Below are 20,034 nucleotides of genomic sequence, written 5' to 3'. Positions count from 1 at the left end.
CTGGAAGATTGACACAATATTCTGACACATTGGGAGGACCCTCCCTCCACCCAGCCCTCTGTGGCCCACCTCCCAGGAACTCTGTGCTTTAGCATGGGCTCCTTTGGATCAACTTAACCCTCCTGGAGGGAAGTCCCTGCAACAGTTTAATTAAAGCAGCACTGCTTCAAGTCCTCCCCTATGTAAATTCATTTCTCTTACAAGACGAGAAACTAATGAGGCCCTTTTCTTCCCCTATGAGTTCTCAGGATCTAAAACTCCATTTTTCCCTTGAGAAAATGAGGTAACCGAACCCTGCCTTCTTCACAAAGCTCTCTCCTCTACTCTGAATTTGGCCAATTACCGCAGTGCCCTGGATCCAATGGCAGAGCAGGCTGCCATGGCTAAAGGGAAGGGCAGCGTACCTTCCGGTTGGTGAAGTAGAGGTTTTCATGCATGTGCACCCTGAGCGTGGGGGTCTTCAGGCCGTGAAGGTTGATGATGCCGTACTTGGAGCCCCCGACTTTGACATCGTTCACGGTGAAGAGCCGGTCACTGTTGGTATCTGCCTGGAGAAGGGAGGCGGACTGTGGGTGGCCTCCCAGGCTGAGCCACGCGGTCTGCCGAAAGACCGTCTACCCAGCCCCCACGCTCTGTGTGTTTTCACCAGGTGACGGTTCTCACCCATGAGGAAGTGCGGAATGACCTGACTTGCCCCTACTTGGTGTAGCCATCACTGGGCAAAGCTGACAGGCATCTGGTCTCACAGTTCAGGAGCAAAAAAGGCAGTGAGGGGGCATGGCCAGTCTGCACAGTGACCCCTCCCAGAACTGGGTTTGGGAGAGTCCTAACGTCCACCCAGAGGAGTTTAGATGAGCCACACGGTGACAGAGCATGTGGCCACCATGAAAGCCACACAGCAATGTGGAAAATGCTAATTATTACTGCCAACGGATAAAAGAAGAAAGCAAAATTGTATTCCTATTACATAGGCATTGTGATTATCACCAAGTAAAAAGAAAGGCATCGCATGGGGAAAAAAAATTACAATAGAAAAGATGGTCCTGGGATGTGGGTTATTTTTAAGATTTTCTTTTTTCATTTAAAAAATGTGGTTAATAATTATTTCAAAGCAAAACCTTTATATGTTTATGTGTTTTTAAAATATATTTATAAATATACACAAATACACATGGGTTTGGGTGCTGGTGAAAACACACTCACTTTGCAAGTTTACTCGGCAAGAACAGTTATATTCCTGAAGAATCATTACCAGTGACTAGAGTCAGATCTGAAAACTCTGATCCCTGGGTGACAAACTGCCCTTCCCACCCCTCTGGGTCACACCAGCCATCCAGTCATCGTAACTCTGGATCATGGGGAGGGTCTTCCAAACACCAGCACACAAAGCATGGAGACCAGGTGCTCAGGCCATGCTACGCAGCAGGTGCACAGCGATCGCCACTGTCCCCACCCGCTTTACTGAAGAACCCCAGGGAAGGGGCTCCTGAGGGGAACCCACCACAAGAAAGTATTCTATTTGATTCAGGTCAAACTGTACCCCAAACGCAGGAGAAAACATGAGTCCTGGCCCCCGACACTCCTTACGTGAAGGGCTCTGTCGTAGAGGTCCTGGGGCAGGACCTCAAGGGTAAATTCCGTAGCCTCAGCCTCCAGTCCTGTCAGTAGACCTGTCAGTAGACCACCAGGCTGAGGCTCTCTATTTCGTGTCCTTCTCTCACTCTCCTTGGCTGTCCCTCAGCCTCCAGGAAGGCCTGCAGGAGTTGCCAGTCCAGCTGAGAGGTCTGGCTACTTCTGTTTGCAGTGGACCCTCTAATCCTCTGCCAACATTTCTCTGCCCCCTGGCTTCCAGTCCGGGTCTAACCAGAAGCAGAGAGATCATTTTCTGCTCCCCGCAAATGATGCAGTGGAGGTGTGCTGGATGTGCAGGCCCAGAGACATGGCCTGCAGGCCCCTGTTACTGAGGTCAGGGACAGAAAGCAAGAACCTAATATACTGTTGCTACTGAAGGACACTGGTGCTTCAGGTTTGGCCACCAAATCCTGTCCAGTATGGAAAGGATCAGAAGCCCCTGGTCTGCCGTGTAACTTTTCAACTGTGTACACAACATACCCACGGGAAAGTTACTTTGTGATGGTTCTCTGTCAGCGTGTGTGGACCCCGGCTCTAATGTCAAATGACAGAGCTGTAGTGGGGGTGACAATGGTCACAGCACAGCCTGTCTTGCCAGCTTGGCATCTGCCAATGGGTAGCTGGTAAGTGCTTGTTAAAACCATAAAACCTGCTTTCATGGCTAGTGGCTTCTACACAGCCAGGCTTGATGAAAACAAATGCAAAGCCACGAATTGTCCAGGGGATGGCAACTACATCTCTGGAACCCACAGATGGCTCCCTCCCACTCACCAGTATCAGGTTAAATCGGTCACTTGCCAAAGCGGAGGGATCCGAGCTCTGAATTTGGACCTTTTTCCTCTGCATGCAGCTCACTCGCAGCTCATGGGCTAAACTGCAGAGGAGAAAGGGGGGGGGCAGGGGAGGTATGGACGTCATACCTAGATATCCATGAAGATGCAGGGGTTCTGCTCTGTCCCACACCCTGAAGACTACCTTCTCTCGTCAGCTCTCTCTCCATATTAAATTTCAGCAATGGAGATGAGCAAGGCCCCAAAGAATCTCAATTTTAGAACTCTTAGGAAAACTAAAGCAAGGAAATGGGTGGCTCATTCACAGTGCCAAAGAAAGTCAAAACTAGAAGGACTTGTTTTGGATCATCTAGCGCAACTCGTTCTCTTGAGATGAAGAGAATGGGCCTGAGGAATGAAACAACCTGCTGAAGGACACACAGTTCATTAAGAGCCAGGCATTCAGCTGCCCATCCGATTACCCCTTTTCCTCTCCACCAAAGACCGAGCATGTTTTAGGGTGAAGAACAGATCTTTCTAACTAGACCTTTAACTCTTTTCCCTCTCAGAAGGAGAGAAACAGAGGACAAGCACACCCCTACCTGCCCTGGCTGACACTGCCTGCAGGGCTGGCCTTCCTTGAAGGGGCCTCCCTGGGTGAGCCACCCACACTCATGTTGTTTCTTCACTGGCCCAGGTAGAGCAGGAGGCAGCAGAATGCAGGGGTTAGGAGCTCAGGCCGGGGAGTCAGACAGATCCCCCCGCTTGCTAGCTTTACCTTGAGCAAATCATTCCACTCTGAGTCTCAGTCTCTTCTTCTGGAACCTGGGGAAAGTGTCAACCTATCTCACAGGGCTTTAGTTAGAACTGTATCAGACATCACCAGTATTTAAAGTTTAGTACACATCCATTTAATGTTGCCTTTTTGGTGACAACTCATTAGAAGGAGAAAAAGAGGCAGAAGGCTGACGGGAGGAAGTTAAAGGACCTTCTACTTAACTAGAAATGATTTACAAGTAACAAAGAGGAGACATCTTGAGAAATTTCTGCCCAGTTTCTCTGCCTAGATCCCCTCTCCTCTCTCCCTGGCTCTAAAGGAAGGATGATTCTCTCAGGGCTGATTTCAGCAGCAGAAGCAGGCTGTTGAGCTGAAGCTCCTCAACTGTGAACACTCCTCACGGAGTGGCTACATGCTCTATCCTGACAATTCTTGGATCATGGAAATAAGAAATAGGAAAAGAACATTCATGAAGAAAACATAACAAAGAGGTATTATCTTACCGGCAGTAACTGGTGACGTTGAGAAAACCCAGCTTGCTTTTTTGTAGTAAGGAAGATGCATTAAATCCCAACCTGGCTATTTTCTAAATTAAAGAGAGAAAGATTCAGTGAAGTTTTATGTTATTGTATAATGAATTATGTTTTTAGGATTCTAGTCTCCTCTCCTTGGAAAGAGGAAAAGCCTATCACAACGAAGTATGTGTGAGCTGGGAAGTCTGCTCAGCACCTCTCCAAGTCCCCCATCAGTTTATACATGAGGGGATGAGGCCACTGAGCTAGTGCGTGCAGGAATGGCGCTGGACACTCAGGTCTGCAACACGCTTTCCATTCGACCTACGGTTACTGTGGGGCCCAGACTTTCCATTCCATTGTCCCCATGATCACGGAAATGTCCTGGCATCTCATCTCCAGAAGGGGTACCAGAAACCCTCGTATCCAAACCACACACTCTGGTTTTCTATTTAAAACACACAGTTACAGAGGCTGTATTGGGCTGCTACCCAAGAGACTCCTGGGGAAGGACAGAATGTAAGAATTCCTGATGAAACCCAGCAAATAAGAGAAGGGGGGTGGTGGTGGGAGGAGATTTCTTGCCTGTTCTTATTCTCTTCATCAGGTTCCTGTCAGGGAAAATTCGATGCCACCCTCCTAAAGTGCGCTACGCTGAGGGTTACAGGGGCGTTTAATTGGCACCTCCTCGCGGCAGTGGGTGGATGCTGGCGGGAGTGGAGGGGACGGGGCAGCTCCCGGGGCTGTGGAGCCTACCTTTCCCTGCTTGTCCTCTTCCTCTAGCAGCTGCAGCCTTTTGCTCTCCATTTCCTTCTGCCGGATGCTCTCCTTCGTGAGGGGGTTGCAGTTGTTATGTCCAGGGAGCAAGCGGAAGTAGCGTTTCTTTTCAGGGTCAAAGTAATAACCTGGTAGATCTTTAGTCAAAAGAAATAAAATCCAACTTAAAACACCGTGAACTGAGCCACCCAGTGAGGAGCCCAGGGGCCTGTCTACCACCCCTCACAGCTGCCGGCCTTTCCTGCGGGGCAGGAGGTGGGCTAGCACTGCCAGTCACCATCCTGGGCCCAGTTCAGTCCTGTGGGGGGCTGTTTGCCTCAGGATCACGGTTCTTGTTTCAATTTGCTCCCAGAATTTCCTCCAAGCCAGGAATGGGCTGATCACACACATGGAGTGTACCCACACACAAGTGAAGACACACAGGACTGAGGAGAAGGGCAGCCAGAACAGACATAACTAGATGACGAGGCACAACTAGGTTTCATCTTTCCCCACAGGCAGGGCCGGAGGAGCCCTGTCCAGCAGGCTGCCTTACCTGGCACAGAAGAACTGCCAGCTGTGCTGGAGGTCGACGGGGCCTCGTCATCGCTGTGGCTGGAACCCTGTGGGCTTTGCTGTGCCCCTGTATTATTCCTGTTGACACACAGTCAAGGTTAACTTGCAGCCAATCAGTCCCAGTCATTCTTTGACTCTGGGGTCCTGCAGTTCCATAGCCTTCACCCCAACCCTCGATTACTTGAGGAGCACTGACCCCTCTTTTTCTTGGAAGCAGTTTACCTACTGCAAATACACCAAAGTTAGGGCATGGTTTTTGGTTTCTCATCCTTAAGAGGATGCAGGTCACAGTAGTTCCTCTTTTGTATCTCCTAATTTGAGCATTTTGTGAGGTCTTTTGGAATTTTCCAGATGAAAATGAGAACAGAAATCTTGGCCAATAAGAATTTTACCAGCTGGGCTCATTTGTCAGCTCAACAGCAGTTACAAGGCCAGGTGAATTTCATTTTTTATTGGATTCAGCAGTACAAAAGTTTAAATTTTACTTGGCTACTCAATCCTGCAGATGGAGAAACTGGGGTTCAGGGCACAGAGGTGATTTGCTCAGCAATACCGGGATAGAGCCATGGTTTAAATACTCATTTTGCAAAGCTACAAGAGGCTTCTGTGGCAATTATAGACTGAAGGATATAATGAAAGAACAAAAGACCTAATTTTAGAATTCTGGTAAAATCCACTTTAAAATCAAGAACTTCCCCTGCCCCCTATAACACCAAAAGGAATACAAACTGCAAAACTAGGTTAAAGGAATCAAAGAACCCTCTCTTTTGTCTATAAATACTAACTATGCACAGTTTCAGAGAAAATTATTTATTCTCCCTTTTTACGGCCCAGAGCTTCCTGAGGAAGCTCACCTGTGATCAGCAGCAAGAGGAGGATGGATTAAGTGTTATAACAAACGTCTGCATCTCTAGCCCAAGAACTGCTGCCCCATTCTTTCCACAGGGAGCCCGGAAGGTGGCTGTCCAGCCCGCTTCCACGTGACTCTGCCAAGCTGAATCAAGACTCTCTCCCTGCACAGATCACAGTTTGCTGCATGACGCGCTCGTGAGGGAAGGCCTGGGGCCCAAAGAGTATCCATGGTTCTCCTCATAAAACATACAAACATTGGGTCCTGATCTTTCTACAGTATGGGTCACGTTGGGGACTTTGGCTCAGGGTCACGTTGGGGACTTTGTCTCAGAGTCCCTATTATTCTGCACCAAATGAGGTCCACCATATACACAGGGCCTACTCAGAGACAGGCAGCCTGATGGGGCTTTACATACATTATTACGAGCCTCACAAGAGAAGTATGGTACAAGAAGAGTGACTCAGGTGATTAAATAGCTTGACCAATTTCACACAGGAAAAAGCAGAACGTCAAACCCAGACCTCCTAATTCCAAAGCCCTTGTTTCTTCCACAACATTCTGATGCTTTTTTTTTTTTTTTCTGTTTGAGTTAATCTGTTCTAGAGAAGCATACTGGCATTCGACATCTTCTGACCCTATAGCTAGAAATCTGTCCATTTTAAAAGGAGATCTGGAGTGTGAAAGAGTTTTGAAATTGGCATACGGGTCTCCTTTGGTGAGGAGAGGGCTGTGCAAAGACTTCCTATGGCCAGAAGTCACGTCAGCAGCCCTGAACTGTGAAGAGGTATCCTCTCCTGGGGTGGGGTGGGGTGAAGCAAGTTTTGAGATTAGACTGTATTTCATTTATGCAGAAAAATAAGTAGAGTGTGGAAAATACTTATTATGGGGATTTCACCTAAGTATACACTGTTCTATTTTTCAAGCTGGGTGGTAGGTACCTAATATTCATTGTATTATTGTTTATACCTTTTTGTGTTTATTAAATACCATATCGTATTATATATTATATAGCCTTACCTAGGATTTAGGCTGAATTAATGAAATTAGGTTTCCAGAAAGCTATTTTCATAGGCTGAAAAAAAAGAAGAAAAAAGACTAAAAAATGGAGAAAGAGCTCCCCAGTTGTATCAGATAATGTTTACTTCTAAGCCTGTGGCTAAGGCTCCAGCCAGAAGTCATGGTCACACTGAAAAGAAAGACAAGTGTGGCCACCTCCTCACTAGTCAAAGAGTGGCAGGCGGGCTGGCCCCCAGCAGACACCCCCTTGGGAGCATGTGAGAAGCACAGACTCTAGTCGGCCCGACCTCAGAGCCTGCATTTTGCTGAGACCCCCAGGGAGTCATGTGCGTGTGAAGGTGCTGTCAACGCTAGGCAGACACTGGGCAACAGCACTTGCCTCTCATTAGAACCATGCTGTCTGAACCAAGCGTTGTGTCGGTGGCTCCTTCTCCCATGTCTTCTACTCTGCCCCCTGCTTTTATGCATTTCAGCCGCTAAAAGAGAAAAAGAAAGAAAATTACATACAAATGCACGTGTGCACACCTTTCTCTTCTGTTTGCTTGTTGATAGTTCCTTCACGCTCAGAACTAGGCAAAAGGATGGCCCAACCTGGGTTATCATTAAAGCCGCCACTAAGCCTTACCTGTAGGACTGCCACCAGGTGGACACACAAATAAAACCCAACGTGTCTGTAGCCATCTCTCTGGCTGCAGTCCTCTTACCTCACAGCTGATACCTGGCCCGACAACCTGCCAACCTCCATTCCCCAGGTCACTGTGTGACGTGTTGACAGACTCTCACAATTACTTTCCGACAACAGTTTGAGCCTGGCATGAGAACCCTCCTAAGCTAGTCTTCTTTTCGTTACCAGATTAACTCCAGAGCATAAAATAATTTTTCTTTTGATCCACACACATCCCTATTCATAGAGAATAGTTAATCGTGAACACTATCTCTTCCTCGGTTTCAGTATCAAGCAGGAAAAATTGTGAACAAATTAAATGGGGCCAGTGGCATGTGACTTCTCAATGTGCTTTAGAGAGTGTTTTAGTTTCCTGAAGTACACTAGCTGTTAAAGGGAAGGATGTGCACATGCATTTGTTGAAATAAGGAATGATGTCTTAAAGACACTGATGTTGCCATAACTATTTTGAGTGGCTTTTTCAAGTCTTATCTTGTATGGCCTGAATTTATCACTTAATCATCAAATCATCACAAGTTTTAACACTGGGAATCACATTAGGAATTCTTAAAGAGACTGAACTGTAGTACACAGTCTAGCTGCTGCGAGTTTCATGCTTTCCCAACACCTGGTGATCCTTTCCCCACTCAGTGGAGACACTGTGACATCTTACAGAATACACTTTAAAAGTATATTCAAATGCCGTTAACAAAATTAGAAAAAAATTTCTAGGGCTGAATGCAACCAAAGAAGAGATTAGAAAATCTATTTGCTTTTATTTTCCAACTTCTACTTTTGAGTAGGAAGTGCCTGTTATCATCAAACAGAGCACCAGAAGTCTGGACCTACATTCCAGAATTCAGTATTTACCCAACGACTTCTGTGTCAACCTATGATTGTGAGTTGGGGCTATTCGATACAAAGGAAGAGAAATTTAGTGAGTATAGTACTTAACCAAACATTTCGTGAATTCTGTAATGAAGTCCTTGATTTGCCTGCTTCAGAGTCAGTGGGAAGCAGACTCCACAACCTGGATTAGTTTAACCAGCCACTCTCTAGTCCTGTGCCAGAATGAATAAGCACTACAAAAGCTCATCAATATAGCCATGCCGACTTGGAGTCATCACAAATGTCTCACTTTCATCCTCTGCTGGGACATTATAAATTGACCTAGTTTTATTTATTCCTAATCTGATTCACTCCCGACAATCCAGGGTGTTATCACTCTCCTAAAATCCCTTCCCACTTCCTCTTAGTCACACTTAGTAGACAGCATAGCTCCCTACCTCACCCAGAAGAGAGATGTTACCAGTACGAACACCCCCAACTTCTTTTTCATCCCCTCCACAAATGCCTGCCTTTACTAATTCTTATCATCTTCCTTTTTGTCTTGGAGAAACAGGTGTCCCTGTGCCTTTTCCAGGCAAACCCATCCCTCCTGGCTGTTGATCTCATTTCCTTCTCAAACTCTGCAGACATCTGTGTTCATATATGTTTAATCTATCTCCCCCTCTCCTTATCTCAGCTTATAAACACGCTCAGGTTTTTCATTTGTATGTGCTCCACTTCCAATCCAAAAGGAACAGAAATGTTCTGGAAGCATGGTCTATATGTACACATGCCACTTCTTTATTTTCCAATCATTCTTCAACTCACTGCAGTCAGGCCTCCTCCATCCTCACCGTTCTGCTAAAATGCTCTTGCTGAGGTTAATGATCACCTACTTGCCAAAGTTAGTGGTCTCTTTTTAGCCCTTATTCCTACAACACATGACACCACAAAGCTTCACTCTTCCCTAGGTTTCTGGAATATCTTTCTCTTGGTTCTCCTCGTACTTGTCAAGTTCATCCTTCTCTAGTTTCTCTTGGGTCACCCACTCTGTGTTTACCGACATTCTGTCCTAGATCCTCTTCATTTTATACTTAATACAATCTCACCTGCAAACACTGTTTCATCTCTAACCTAACATCAAGTTCTTATAAAAGGCTACCTCCTGTCTACTTTCACAGACCATGTTCCAAAGCGGGTTCATGATCTCTCTCTAGTTCCTAGTCTGCTCTTTCACCTATCTGTATTTCCTTTCTCTGAAATTCTACTACTGCCCCACCCCCATCCAAAAATATAATAATTTTATTCATTTTCCTCAGCAACCACTTTAATGGCTCCTGAATACCACATGCATAGGTTTCCCTTTGGATCAATTATCTTAAGCCTCAGACAAAAAATAAAGTTGTATTTATTAATTAGTTACATTACAGGCTAAAGGCACTGTGCACAGGAAGGGAAATACGTATGAACGGTGATAAGAAAACTGGTAAGAAAAAAAAGCCATATTGACATAAGATTATCATTATTACCAACCAACTCTACAAAAAAAGATGAAAACTTATTTAGATTGCACATTCCGTACATGATTTCAGTTTGCTTTAGTTATGAAATGATGCATGAATAGTGGAAAAGCATAGGTTATGGTGAGTCAAAGGCATCAGATCACCCATCAGGAGGCAGGGTCATTGGCCCACTTGCAGCACTGTCCTCGGTAGAGCACTGCACAATCAGAAGGACATGGTAAATAACGAAATAAATGTTGAGTGCTGGTTTTGGCCAAAGACAATATTTCTATTTATTTATTTATTTTTGGCTGTGTTGGGTCTTCGTTTTCTTTTTTTTTTAAAAAGTATTTGTTTATTTATTTATGGCTGTGTTGGGTCTTCGTTTCTGTGCGAGGGCTTTCTCTAGTTGCAGCAAGTGGGGGCCACTCTTCATCGCGGTGCGCGGGCCTCTCACTGTCGCGGCCTCTCTTGTTGCAGAGCACAGGCTCCAGACGCACAGGCTCAGCAATTGTGGCTCACGGGCCCAGCCGTTCCGCGGCATGTGGGATCTTCCCAGACCAGGGCTCGAACCCGTGTCCCCTGCATTGGCAGGCAGATTCTCAACCACTGCGCCACCAGGAAAGCCCCAAGACAATATTTCTAAACCACCACCTCACACAAGCACAGGTGCAGGCACTGCAGTGGGAGAGAAGGGAGTGATGGCTCTGAATGGAAGAGCCAGAGGGGAGAGTGAGTTTGAACCCAGTCCATCAGGCAAGGTTGGCAGAGTGAGGGGCCTGCAAGCAGTTTGGTATGGCCAGAGCCTAAAGTACAGGGGCTGGGAGATTAGGCTAGAGAGGCAGGCAGGGTCAGATGCTGAGGTCTCTGGGTGCTCGGTAAGTTCGCTGAGTAACATGACTAGACCTGCATTTTAGAAAGGCAGCGGTGGAGGGAATAAGTTGGAAGTTAAGGACTGCTGTAGCAACTCAGGTTACATGAACCCACAAACACGGAAGTGATACTTGGGATAGAGAACCCTGAATTTAGAAAGATTTAGGAGGTGAATTTCATTGGAGAGGTGGAGAGAGAGCAGCTGAAACCTGATCAATGAATAACTGGTAGTGTTCTGACCTGAGAGACAAGGAGAAGGAGCAGTTTGGGGAACGAAGACAGTTAAGTCTGATTTTGAACAAACCAATCTCAAGATGTTTGTAAACAGGGGTCTGGGAATTCAGAGGGAAAATGAAGCTAAAGATATAGATTTGAAAGTCACCAGCACATGGTAACAGAGTGAGACAAATGTGGCTCCAAAGCCAAATATATATATAGCAAGGATTAAAATTCAAAATTAGAGACAATTTTATTGGACAGTAATATGAAGTCAGCACAATCAGTTTTTAGATTGGTATTTCTCAACCAAGGGCAATTTCACCCACCAGGGGACATTTGGCAATGTCCAGGGACATTTTTGTTTGTCACTTGGGGGCAGGGAGGGGTGGGCTGCTATGGCATTTAGTGGGTAGAAGCCAGGGATGCTGCTAACCAGCCTACAATACAGGACAGCACCTTACAACAAATTATCCAGCCCCAAATAGTGCTGAGGTTAAGAAACCCTGCTCTAGATAGGAAGCACTCAATCATAATTTTCTGGGTGAAATGTTGAATCCCAGCTCCTCCGGAGCCACTCTGCCAGGCACAGACATTAAATAAGATGTGTTGTGGAAGGCTGAGCTTGGCTTTGCCTTTACACAAGCTTTCAAGTACTTGAAGGATAAAGAATAATAATTTCTAAGAGACCATTATTCTAGAAAGACAACGTTAATCTCAAACAAATAAACAAACATGATTTGACTTTTTGGAAAATGATTGAGCAACACTTATCAAGTAATTTAAATGTACATGCCTTCTTCTGGGAACAGATCCGAAGAAAATAATCCAAAAGGTTGTAAGAATTATAGGCAAGATATTTACTACAATTTTCCAACTCACTTTCTAAAGCTAGTAGTCCTCTGTTGCCAAAACCAGACAGAGGTATCACAAGACAAGAAAACTATAGATCAACCTACCTTATGAACACAGCCACAGATCCTCAACCAAATCCTAGCAAACCAAATCTAGATGCATATAAAATGGATAATACACCATGACCAAGTAGGATTTACCCCAAGTTCAACATACAAAAACCAATCAACGCCATACACCATACTAACAGAATAAATGAGGGGAAAAACCTCCACGTGATTTTCTCAAGAGATGCAGAAAAAACACCAGACAAAACCCAATACCCTGTCATGACAAAAACTAGGCACAGAAGTAACTTCCACAACTTGATAAAGGGCATCTACCCCACAGCTAACATCATAATAGTGAAAGACTGGAAGCTTTTCTCCTAAGGTTAGGAACAAGACAAGGATGTCTGTTCTTACCATTTCCATTCAACATTGTATTGGAAGTTCTAGCCAGGGGCAATTAGGCAACAAAAAGAAATAAAAGGCATGCAAACAGGAAACGAAGAAGTAAAACTATTTCTATTGGCAGATGACATGTTATACATACAGAAAATCCTAAAGAATCCACACACACACACACAAACTACTGGAGCTAATAAATGATTTAAGCAAGGTTGCAGGATACAAGATTAATATATAAAAATCAGGGCTTCCCTGGTGGCGCAGTGGTTAAGAACCCGCCTAACAATGCAGGGGACACAGGTTCGGGCCCTGATCTGGGAAGATCCCACATGCTGCACAGCAACTAAGCCCAGGTGCCACAACTACTGAGCCTGTGCTCTAGAGCCCACGAGCCACAACTACTGAGCCCGCGTGGCACAGCTACTGAAGCCTGTGAGCCTAGAGCCTGTGCTCCACAACGAGAAGCCACCATAATGAGAAGCCCGCGCACTGCAATTAAGAGTAGCCCACGTTTGCCACAACTAGAGAAATCCCGCGCACAGCAACGAAGATCCAACGAAGCCAAAGATAAATAAAATAAATAAATAAATGTATAAAAAAATCAACTGTACTTCTATACACTAGCAATGAATAATCTAAAAATGAAATTAATACAAAACCATACAATAGCATTACATTACATTAGCATCAAAAAGAATAAAGTATTTAGGAATAAACTTATCAAATAAGTGCATAACTCGTACACTTAAAGTATAAGACATTGTTGAAAGAAATTAAAGAGGACCTACAAAAATGGGAAGACATCCATGTCATGGATTGGAAGACTTCACATGGTCTACAAATTGATGTACAGATTTAACACAACCACTGTCAAAATTCCAACTGCCATCTTTGGAGAAATCGACAAGCTGATCCTGAAATTCATATGGAAATGCAAGGGACACAGAAGAGTGAAAACAATCTTGAAAAAAGAGCAAAGTTGGAGGACTCACACTTTCCAATTTCAATGCTACAGTAATCAAGACACTGGTACTGGCACAAGGATAGCAACATAGATCAATGGAGTAGAACTGAGAGTCCAGAAATAAACCCATATACCTATGCCAATTGATTTTTGACCAAGACCATTCAGTGGGGGAAAGAATAATCTTTTCAACTGCTCGGACACCTGGACACTCACCTGCAAAAGAATGAATCCGATTCCTACTTCACATCATATATAAAAATTAACTCATGGATCCAAGCTCTAAAACTGTAAGACTTTTAGAAGAAAACAAAGGTATAAATCATCATGAACTTTCAATAAGCAATGGTTTCTTAAATATGACACCCAAAGCACAAGAAAAAATCGATTAAGTAGACTTCATCAAAAGTAAAAACTTTTGTGCAAACACACTATCAAGAAAGTGAAAAGGGGGCTTCCCTGGTGGCACAGTGGTTAAGAATCCGCCTGCCAACGCAGGGGACACGGGTTTGAGCCCTGGTCCGGGAAGGTCCCACATGCCATGGAGCAACTAAGCCCACGAGGCACAACTACTGAGCCCACGCACCTAGAGCCCGTGCTCTGCAACAAGAGAAGCCACAGCAATAAGAAGCCTGTGCGCTGCAACGAAGAGTAGGCCCCACTCGCCACAACTAGAGAAAAGCCCGCGTGCAGCCACAAAGACCCAATGCAGCCAAAAATAAAATAAGTTAAAAAAAGAAACACCACCATTCACTTCAAAAAAAAAAAAAAGAAAGTGAAAGGACAACCCACAGAATGGGAGAAAATATTTTTAAATCGTATATTTGATAAGGACCTAGTATCCAGAATATATAAACTCAACAAGAAAAAAATAACTCAAAAAGTAAGGAAAAAAATCTGAAGACGTTTCTTCAAAGATACACAAATGGCTACTTAGAACACGAAAAGATGCTCATCATTAGTCAATAGGTAGATGAAAATAAAAACCACAATAAGATACCACTTTACACCTACCAGGATTGTTATAATAAAAAAACAAACAAACCCAAATAACAAGTATTGGTGAGAATGTGGAGTAATTGGAACTCTCACACACTGCCGGTGGGAACGTAAATGCTGCAGTCACTTTGGAAAACAGTTTGGCAGTTCCTCAAAAGGTTCGACATAGTTACCATATGACCTAGCAAAATCCAGCAGAAATGAAAACATATGGCCATATAAAAATCTGGACAGTAATGTTCATAGCAGCATTATTCATAATTGCCCCAAAGTGTAAACAATCCAAGTTTCCATCAACTGATGACTCAATAAACAAAATATAGCACATCCATACAACAGAATGTTATTCAGCCATAAAAAGAATGTAGTACTGAGGCATGCTACAATGTGGATGAACCTTGAAAACACTATGCTAAGTGAAAGAAGTGGGACACAAAAGGCCACACACTGTATTATTTATTTGATGTATATGAAATCTCCAGAATAGGCAAATCCAGAGAGGGAGAAAGAGAGAAGTGGTTTTCCAGGTGCTGAAGGAAGAGGGGGTACAGAACAGGGAGTATAAAGGTTCAGGTCCTTTTTTTATAGCTTCTCGAAAGTCTACTTTTCTGTTATGAATAACTGCTTTTTCCAGTTACCCCAGATGAGTTGATAAAGACTCTGATTAAATTGTTTTATGTTTCCAAGAATAACTGTTATATCTTTTTATTATCTAGGTGGTAGCTTAGAAAATTTTTTATAGAATTTTAAATGATTTATGGTGTTCCATGTGTTCTAGTTTATGTTGTTTTAGGCAACATTCCACCAAATTACTAGCTTTCCAAAGGCTGTAGTACCATGTATAATACTTTAGTATGACAACAGTTTAAAAAGAATTTTTTTAATTCAAGTATAGTTGATTTATAACATGTTAATTTCTGCCATACAGCAAAATGATTCAGTTATACATATATATTCTTTTTAAAATATTCTTTTCAATTATGGTTTATCATAGGATATTGAATATACTTCTCCGTGCTATACAGTAGGATCTTGTTGTTTATCCATCCATTCTATATATAACAGCTTACATCTGCTAACCCCAACCTCCCCCCGCCCCTCCCCCCTGGCAACCACAAGTCTGTTCTGAGTATGACAGCAGTTTTGCTTTAAAGCCAGAATCAAGTTGAATGTGACTCTAAACTAAAATTTATGCTTTGTTCATTTGTAAAACATGGATATATTGGTGTCATATTTCCTTTATTCTGTTTGATTATACACTTGTTGAAAGGTAAATTTACAGATCAAATGATGAAACTTCATGTTTCAGTAGAAGTTTTTTCAAGAAAAGAAAACTTGTCTTTTTATTTAAAGCTTCATGGGATAGAATTTATATTTAATCAGAATGACTAGATAGGATCCTTTTGCGGAGTCAACCTAAAAGAAGCTAAATGGAATTGGTAGATCTCTTGGTTTTTGATATCTACTTTACTATAGGACTCCCAACCAGGTACAGTACATTAATATGAAATACTTTGAAACCCATAATCTTAAAAAAAAAAAAAAAGTGTGGGAGTTATACAAAAACATCATATATCACTAAGTAGGAAGTTGAAATGACTGGGGGTGTAATATTTTTTAAAACCTTCATTTTAGATCAGCATAAATATCCTTCCATTTTTCTCCCCTATTTTCAGGAGCATTCCATTTTGATGTTTAGCATAGCAAGCCAGAATAAAGTTTTACAATTCAGCAATTCTGAATTCTGAGTCATATTAAGATAAAAACGGAAATGAGACATGTACTGAGGAAAATTAATTTTCTTCTTCTGTAATGTCTAATTCATCTTCTTCTTGTTGATCCCCTCTTAGTCCACAAGTGGACACCTGTCCTGTTGCAGACACTTAGCTAAAAAAAAATCTCTGAAAAGGCAACTCTGAATTTGCTCTTACAATATACAAGTGAGATGGATAATCGGGTGAATACCTAGAGCTTCTGAAAACCTCACATCTTCTCATCAATCTTTTGTATATTTTGGTAGGCACCAGTGTATACCTCTGAAGCTTTGCTCTGAAATAGCATTTCAGTAGTGATAAATTCTGAAAATACAGTCTTTATATCCTTTACTTTCTGCTTTTCAAAACTGCCAACAGTTTCCTCCAGATGAGCGTTGTTTGCACAGCATCCAGGGTAGCTCTCTGTAAGTGGGTTCGCCATGAAATAACAGGTCCAGCGGATGGGTGTGCTGACTTGTCCTTTCTACTTCAGGCAGCTGCTTAGCTTCTCCATTCCTTGATGCTGATGTCGCTGTGAGGTCATCCCGTTTCGTTCCTACAATGGTTCCTTCGGCCGCAAGTCTCAGCTGCGGTGGCGTACCGATAATCCTTAAGTACGGCACACTCCTCAGCGCTTTTTCCGGCCCTTGTTCAAACCTGTGGTCTCCACGGAGACGCTCTCGCAGGAGAGTCGGCTCTGCCTCGCAGCCGGGCAGTTTTCTGCGCAGGCGCGCCAAAGACTTGGCGCAGCTCTCGAAACTGCTCCCGGTTTGAGCGGCCCAGTTTCCGGGTACCGCTTCCTTCCCCTCCCCCAAGACGCCATTCTGGGCCTGGCCGCCAAACTCCGACGGTGCGACCCAGAAAAGGCCCGGCCTGGGGGCCTCAGGCTTGAGGAGTAGCGGGCAGCCTCCCTCCCGGCCTCTGTGAGAGGTGGGCCCGGTCTCGGCTGCGGCCCACAGCCGAAATTCAGCACGGGGCGGAGGCTCCACTGCCCGCACCTGAGCAGCCGCCTCAGCATCCTGCCGAGCACGTGGCCCGGAGCCCGGGGCCTGGAGCCTAACAATGCCTCGGCCTAGGCCGCGCCGGGGCCACAGTGCTTATTTGTGGGGTGATGAAAATGTTCTGGAATAAGATGGTCGCACGACCTTGCGAATATTCTACAAAACCTGCCAAACTGTACACTGTAAAACGGAGAATTTTATGGTATGTGAATTATATCCCTCAAACAAAAAAAGATTTTCTACTACAGCAGTACTATACCATTTATGAGTGAGGCACATCCTAAATATCCAGCGACAGGTTTATGGGGATTATAGAGGCTACTGGACTGCAGCGTGTAAAACGCTAACGCCACTGGTTTGAAAAGCCCTAACGCAAAATGGCCTCCACAGGGGGCTTGCCTTGGCCACCCTGCGTCGGCGTTTATTTAAAACTCTACCTCACGAATGAGGAAATGGAAGCTTAGAGGGCCAAGCATGGTGCCCAGAAAGACACAATGCGTGGGGGAAATGGCATTCCACCCCTGCTGGTCCGCCCCAGGACACCACCTCAACTACAGTCTCCACCGTTATTTAAAACTGGAGTGTGGGGCTTTGGACTTCTGTTTCCTCCAGGAAGCTGTGGTCTCAGTCTTCTTCCTTCGGGCTGTTTCTGCGTCTGCCAAGGTCTGTGGACCACACCACGCCCGTTCCGGGGGACGGGGAGTCATGGTTTCTAAGGACAACTGGGGAGACGATGAGGCTTCCTGGACACGGCGGGCGCTAGCGTGGAAGGCGTGGCTTTGTCGCTACCGTAACTCGGTGTGGAGGTTACCTCGGGATGCTTGGGTTCATCCCACGGCTCCGTCACTTTACTAGTTCGCGAGTTACCTCAGGTAAGCGACAACCTCACTAGAGCTCTTCTGCGTCTGACGGAGGTATTACACTACCACCTACCTCACTGGGCTGGTGTATGGAAAGCTTAGTTAATGTCTGTAAAGCAGTCGGCAGTGCCTAAGCACTCACGAGGCGCTTGCGTTAGCTGTTATGCTGACCTGTCTGAAAAAATCAGCCTCAACCTGAACTTTCAGGTAAGCCGCCACCAAGGGCCCGCAGTCCATCCACTGTCAGGTGTTGGGTGGCAACTTCACATAAGGATTTAGAAAAACTCTCCTTCAGGGCGGACACGGAGAGGCGACACTCCGGGTCCCCCTCCCCCCGTCTTTACGGCGGCAGATCCGACAAGACGCGCGAGCTCCACCCGCCCACCGATTCCTCACAGCCGGAGCTCGCCGGCCCAGCCAGCCACCCACGCCAGGGTCGTGCCGGCGTTCCACGTGCTCGGCTCCTCCCTGCCCCTTTCTCGGGCCTTCCCCCCACCCCCATCCCACCCCGAGCTCTGTCGGGGTAGCAGCAGCCGCTCCCGGACCGACGCCAACACTACTTCAGTCAGCGTACACTTACTTGATCAGAGGGGCCTTTCCGGCTCTCCCTCGGGCGCAAGGTCTGCAAGAGTGGGAGCTAAGCGTAGAAGGACGCGGAAAGACCGAGGTCTAGAGTTTGCCAGTTAGTGTCCTTTCTCGCGTTGTCGCAGCGGATAGGGCCATAGCGGCTGCCCCTTCCTTCTCATTGGACGCGCTTTCTGACTGTCTACGCCAATGGGGCGGATCTTAGGGAGGGGGAGGGGATTGGGAGCTCGGCTCCGCCCAGGCCTGGCGACGATGCAGCGAGTCGGCGGCAGGCTTGATTGGGCTTGGCGCGTTTGGGGCGGGGCCGGGCGCGCTTGGGGGCAGGGCCGGGGCGGGGCCGGAGGCTGAGTTCGGACCCCGGGAGCTCCGAGGCTACCTCTTCTCTAGCGGTGGGAACCCCACCCAGCACTGGGTATTTTCTGTGTCCAACCCGGTTGACAGGGAAGCCCTCTCGCCGCTGAAGATCCCTGCCTTTAAAACTGTTACTTAGGGAGGAGGAAAGATTGTGTTGTGGAAAGGGCGAAGGAGGCTCTGAGATGAGTGCGAGGAAAAAGCAACACGTGTTGTACTGGTGGTGACGTGTTTGGTTGTGACCTCTGGTAGCTGAGGCTGCTGACCTTAGGTCTGCGTGGCTCCAAGGTGCAGAGGAGCGTGCCCTGAACTTCAGTCAGGAGGCCTTGGTTCTAGATCTAGTTCTGGTTCCTTCTTGCTGTGTGAACTAGGGCGAGTCTCTTCCCTTTCTGTGCCTTGATTTCTTCTGTTGAAACAAGGAAGTTGATCTAACGTTCTGATGTTCTCTCCAGTGCAAAGTTCGTTCATACCACTAATATTTCCAGATAGGTCTCTTTGTGCTGTGCCTGTTCTAGGTATCAGTTGACAGCCGTCAGATCTAAAAGAAAGATGTAAGCCTGTGAAGGGCCCTTGGCCAGAAGTGACAGTTTTGCTTTTTTTTTTTTTTTTAATCTAGATCTGGTTTATTTTTATTTTTATTGAAGTATAGTTGATTTACAAGGTATTAGTTTCTGGTGTACAACAAAGTGATTCAGTTATACATATATATATTATTTTTCATGTTCTTTTCCATTATGGTTTATTACGGGATATTGTCTATAGTTGCCTGTGCTACGCAGTAGGACCTTGTTGTTTATCCATCCTATTTATACTCTGCTAACCCCAACCTCTCACTCCACCCCTCCCTCACCCGACTTCCCCTTGGCAACTACAGGTCTGTTCTTTATGCAGAAGTCACAGTTTGTGAGGAGAGCTGGGTTCAAATGGGCCAGGCTTGGTTGTTGCCACGAGCAGGCCTGGCACACCATGTACCCTGCTAACCCAGGGCCCTGTTGAGTGGCTAGACCCATTAGAAAATAGGTTGTGGGGTTTATCAGTTGTACCTGTGTGTGAAAGCATTTCAGTAAATAACAAGGAAGGAAGGATTCCGCCTCTAAAGGATTTTGTATAAGAAAGGGTGTGGAGTGGGAAGAGGTGATGAGGGTAAGGAGAGAAGTGAGTATAGTCAGAATAAAGGACAGCTTCTTGAAGCTTGAGCTGCCTGGAAGAGAGAGCAGAGAGAGAAATCTGAAGCTGAAC

The 20,034-nt window shown here is 45.4% G+C and overlaps 1 protein-coding gene and 1 pseudogene across 6 annotated transcripts in view; both read right to left on the bottom strand.

Annotated features, from left to right (window-relative positions):
• Nucleotides 1-18,551, bottom strand: part of DCAF4 (DDB1 and CUL4 associated factor 4) — a 38,138-nt gene extending 19,587 nt beyond the window's left edge. For 5 of the 6 annotated variants that reach the window (XR_451202.2, XM_057542662.1, XM_057542661.1 and 2 more), the window contains exons 1-7: nucleotides 18,440-18,551; nucleotides 7,274-7,370; nucleotides 5,005-5,102; nucleotides 4,449-4,606; nucleotides 3,684-3,766; nucleotides 2,404-2,506; nucleotides 405-548 (exon numbers count right to left, since the gene is read on the bottom strand). Coding sequence is in view for 5 of the 6 variants with exons in the window: in XM_057542662.1 (XP_057398645.1) it covers nucleotides 405-548; nucleotides 2,404-2,506; nucleotides 3,684-3,766; nucleotides 4,449-4,606; nucleotides 5,005-5,102; nucleotides 7,274-7,362 (675 nt within the window). In the remaining variant the exon portion in view is untranslated. Of the gene's footprint in view, nucleotides 1-404; nucleotides 549-2,403; nucleotides 2,507-3,683; nucleotides 3,767-4,448; nucleotides 4,607-5,004; nucleotides 5,103-6,894; nucleotides 6,952-7,273; nucleotides 7,371-18,439 lie in introns of those variants that run through there. The other variant, XM_028167048.2, reaches the window with a different exon arrangement.
• On the bottom strand, nucleotides 16,038-19,763 carry LOC103020713 (CBY1-interacting BAR domain-containing protein 1-like; annotated as a pseudogene).
• Nucleotides 19,764-20,034: the final 271 nt, after the last annotated feature.

The sequence above is a fragment of the Balaenoptera acutorostrata genome, chromosome 3 (assembly GCF_949987535.1).
Source record: "Balaenoptera acutorostrata chromosome 3, mBalAcu1.1, whole genome shotgun sequence".
NCBI classification, from domain to species: Eukaryota; Metazoa; Chordata; class Mammalia; order Artiodactyla; family Balaenopteridae; genus Balaenoptera; species Balaenoptera acutorostrata.
Note: the sequence above shows the minus strand (reverse complement) of the source record. Positions and strands in the feature narration are given on the sequence as shown.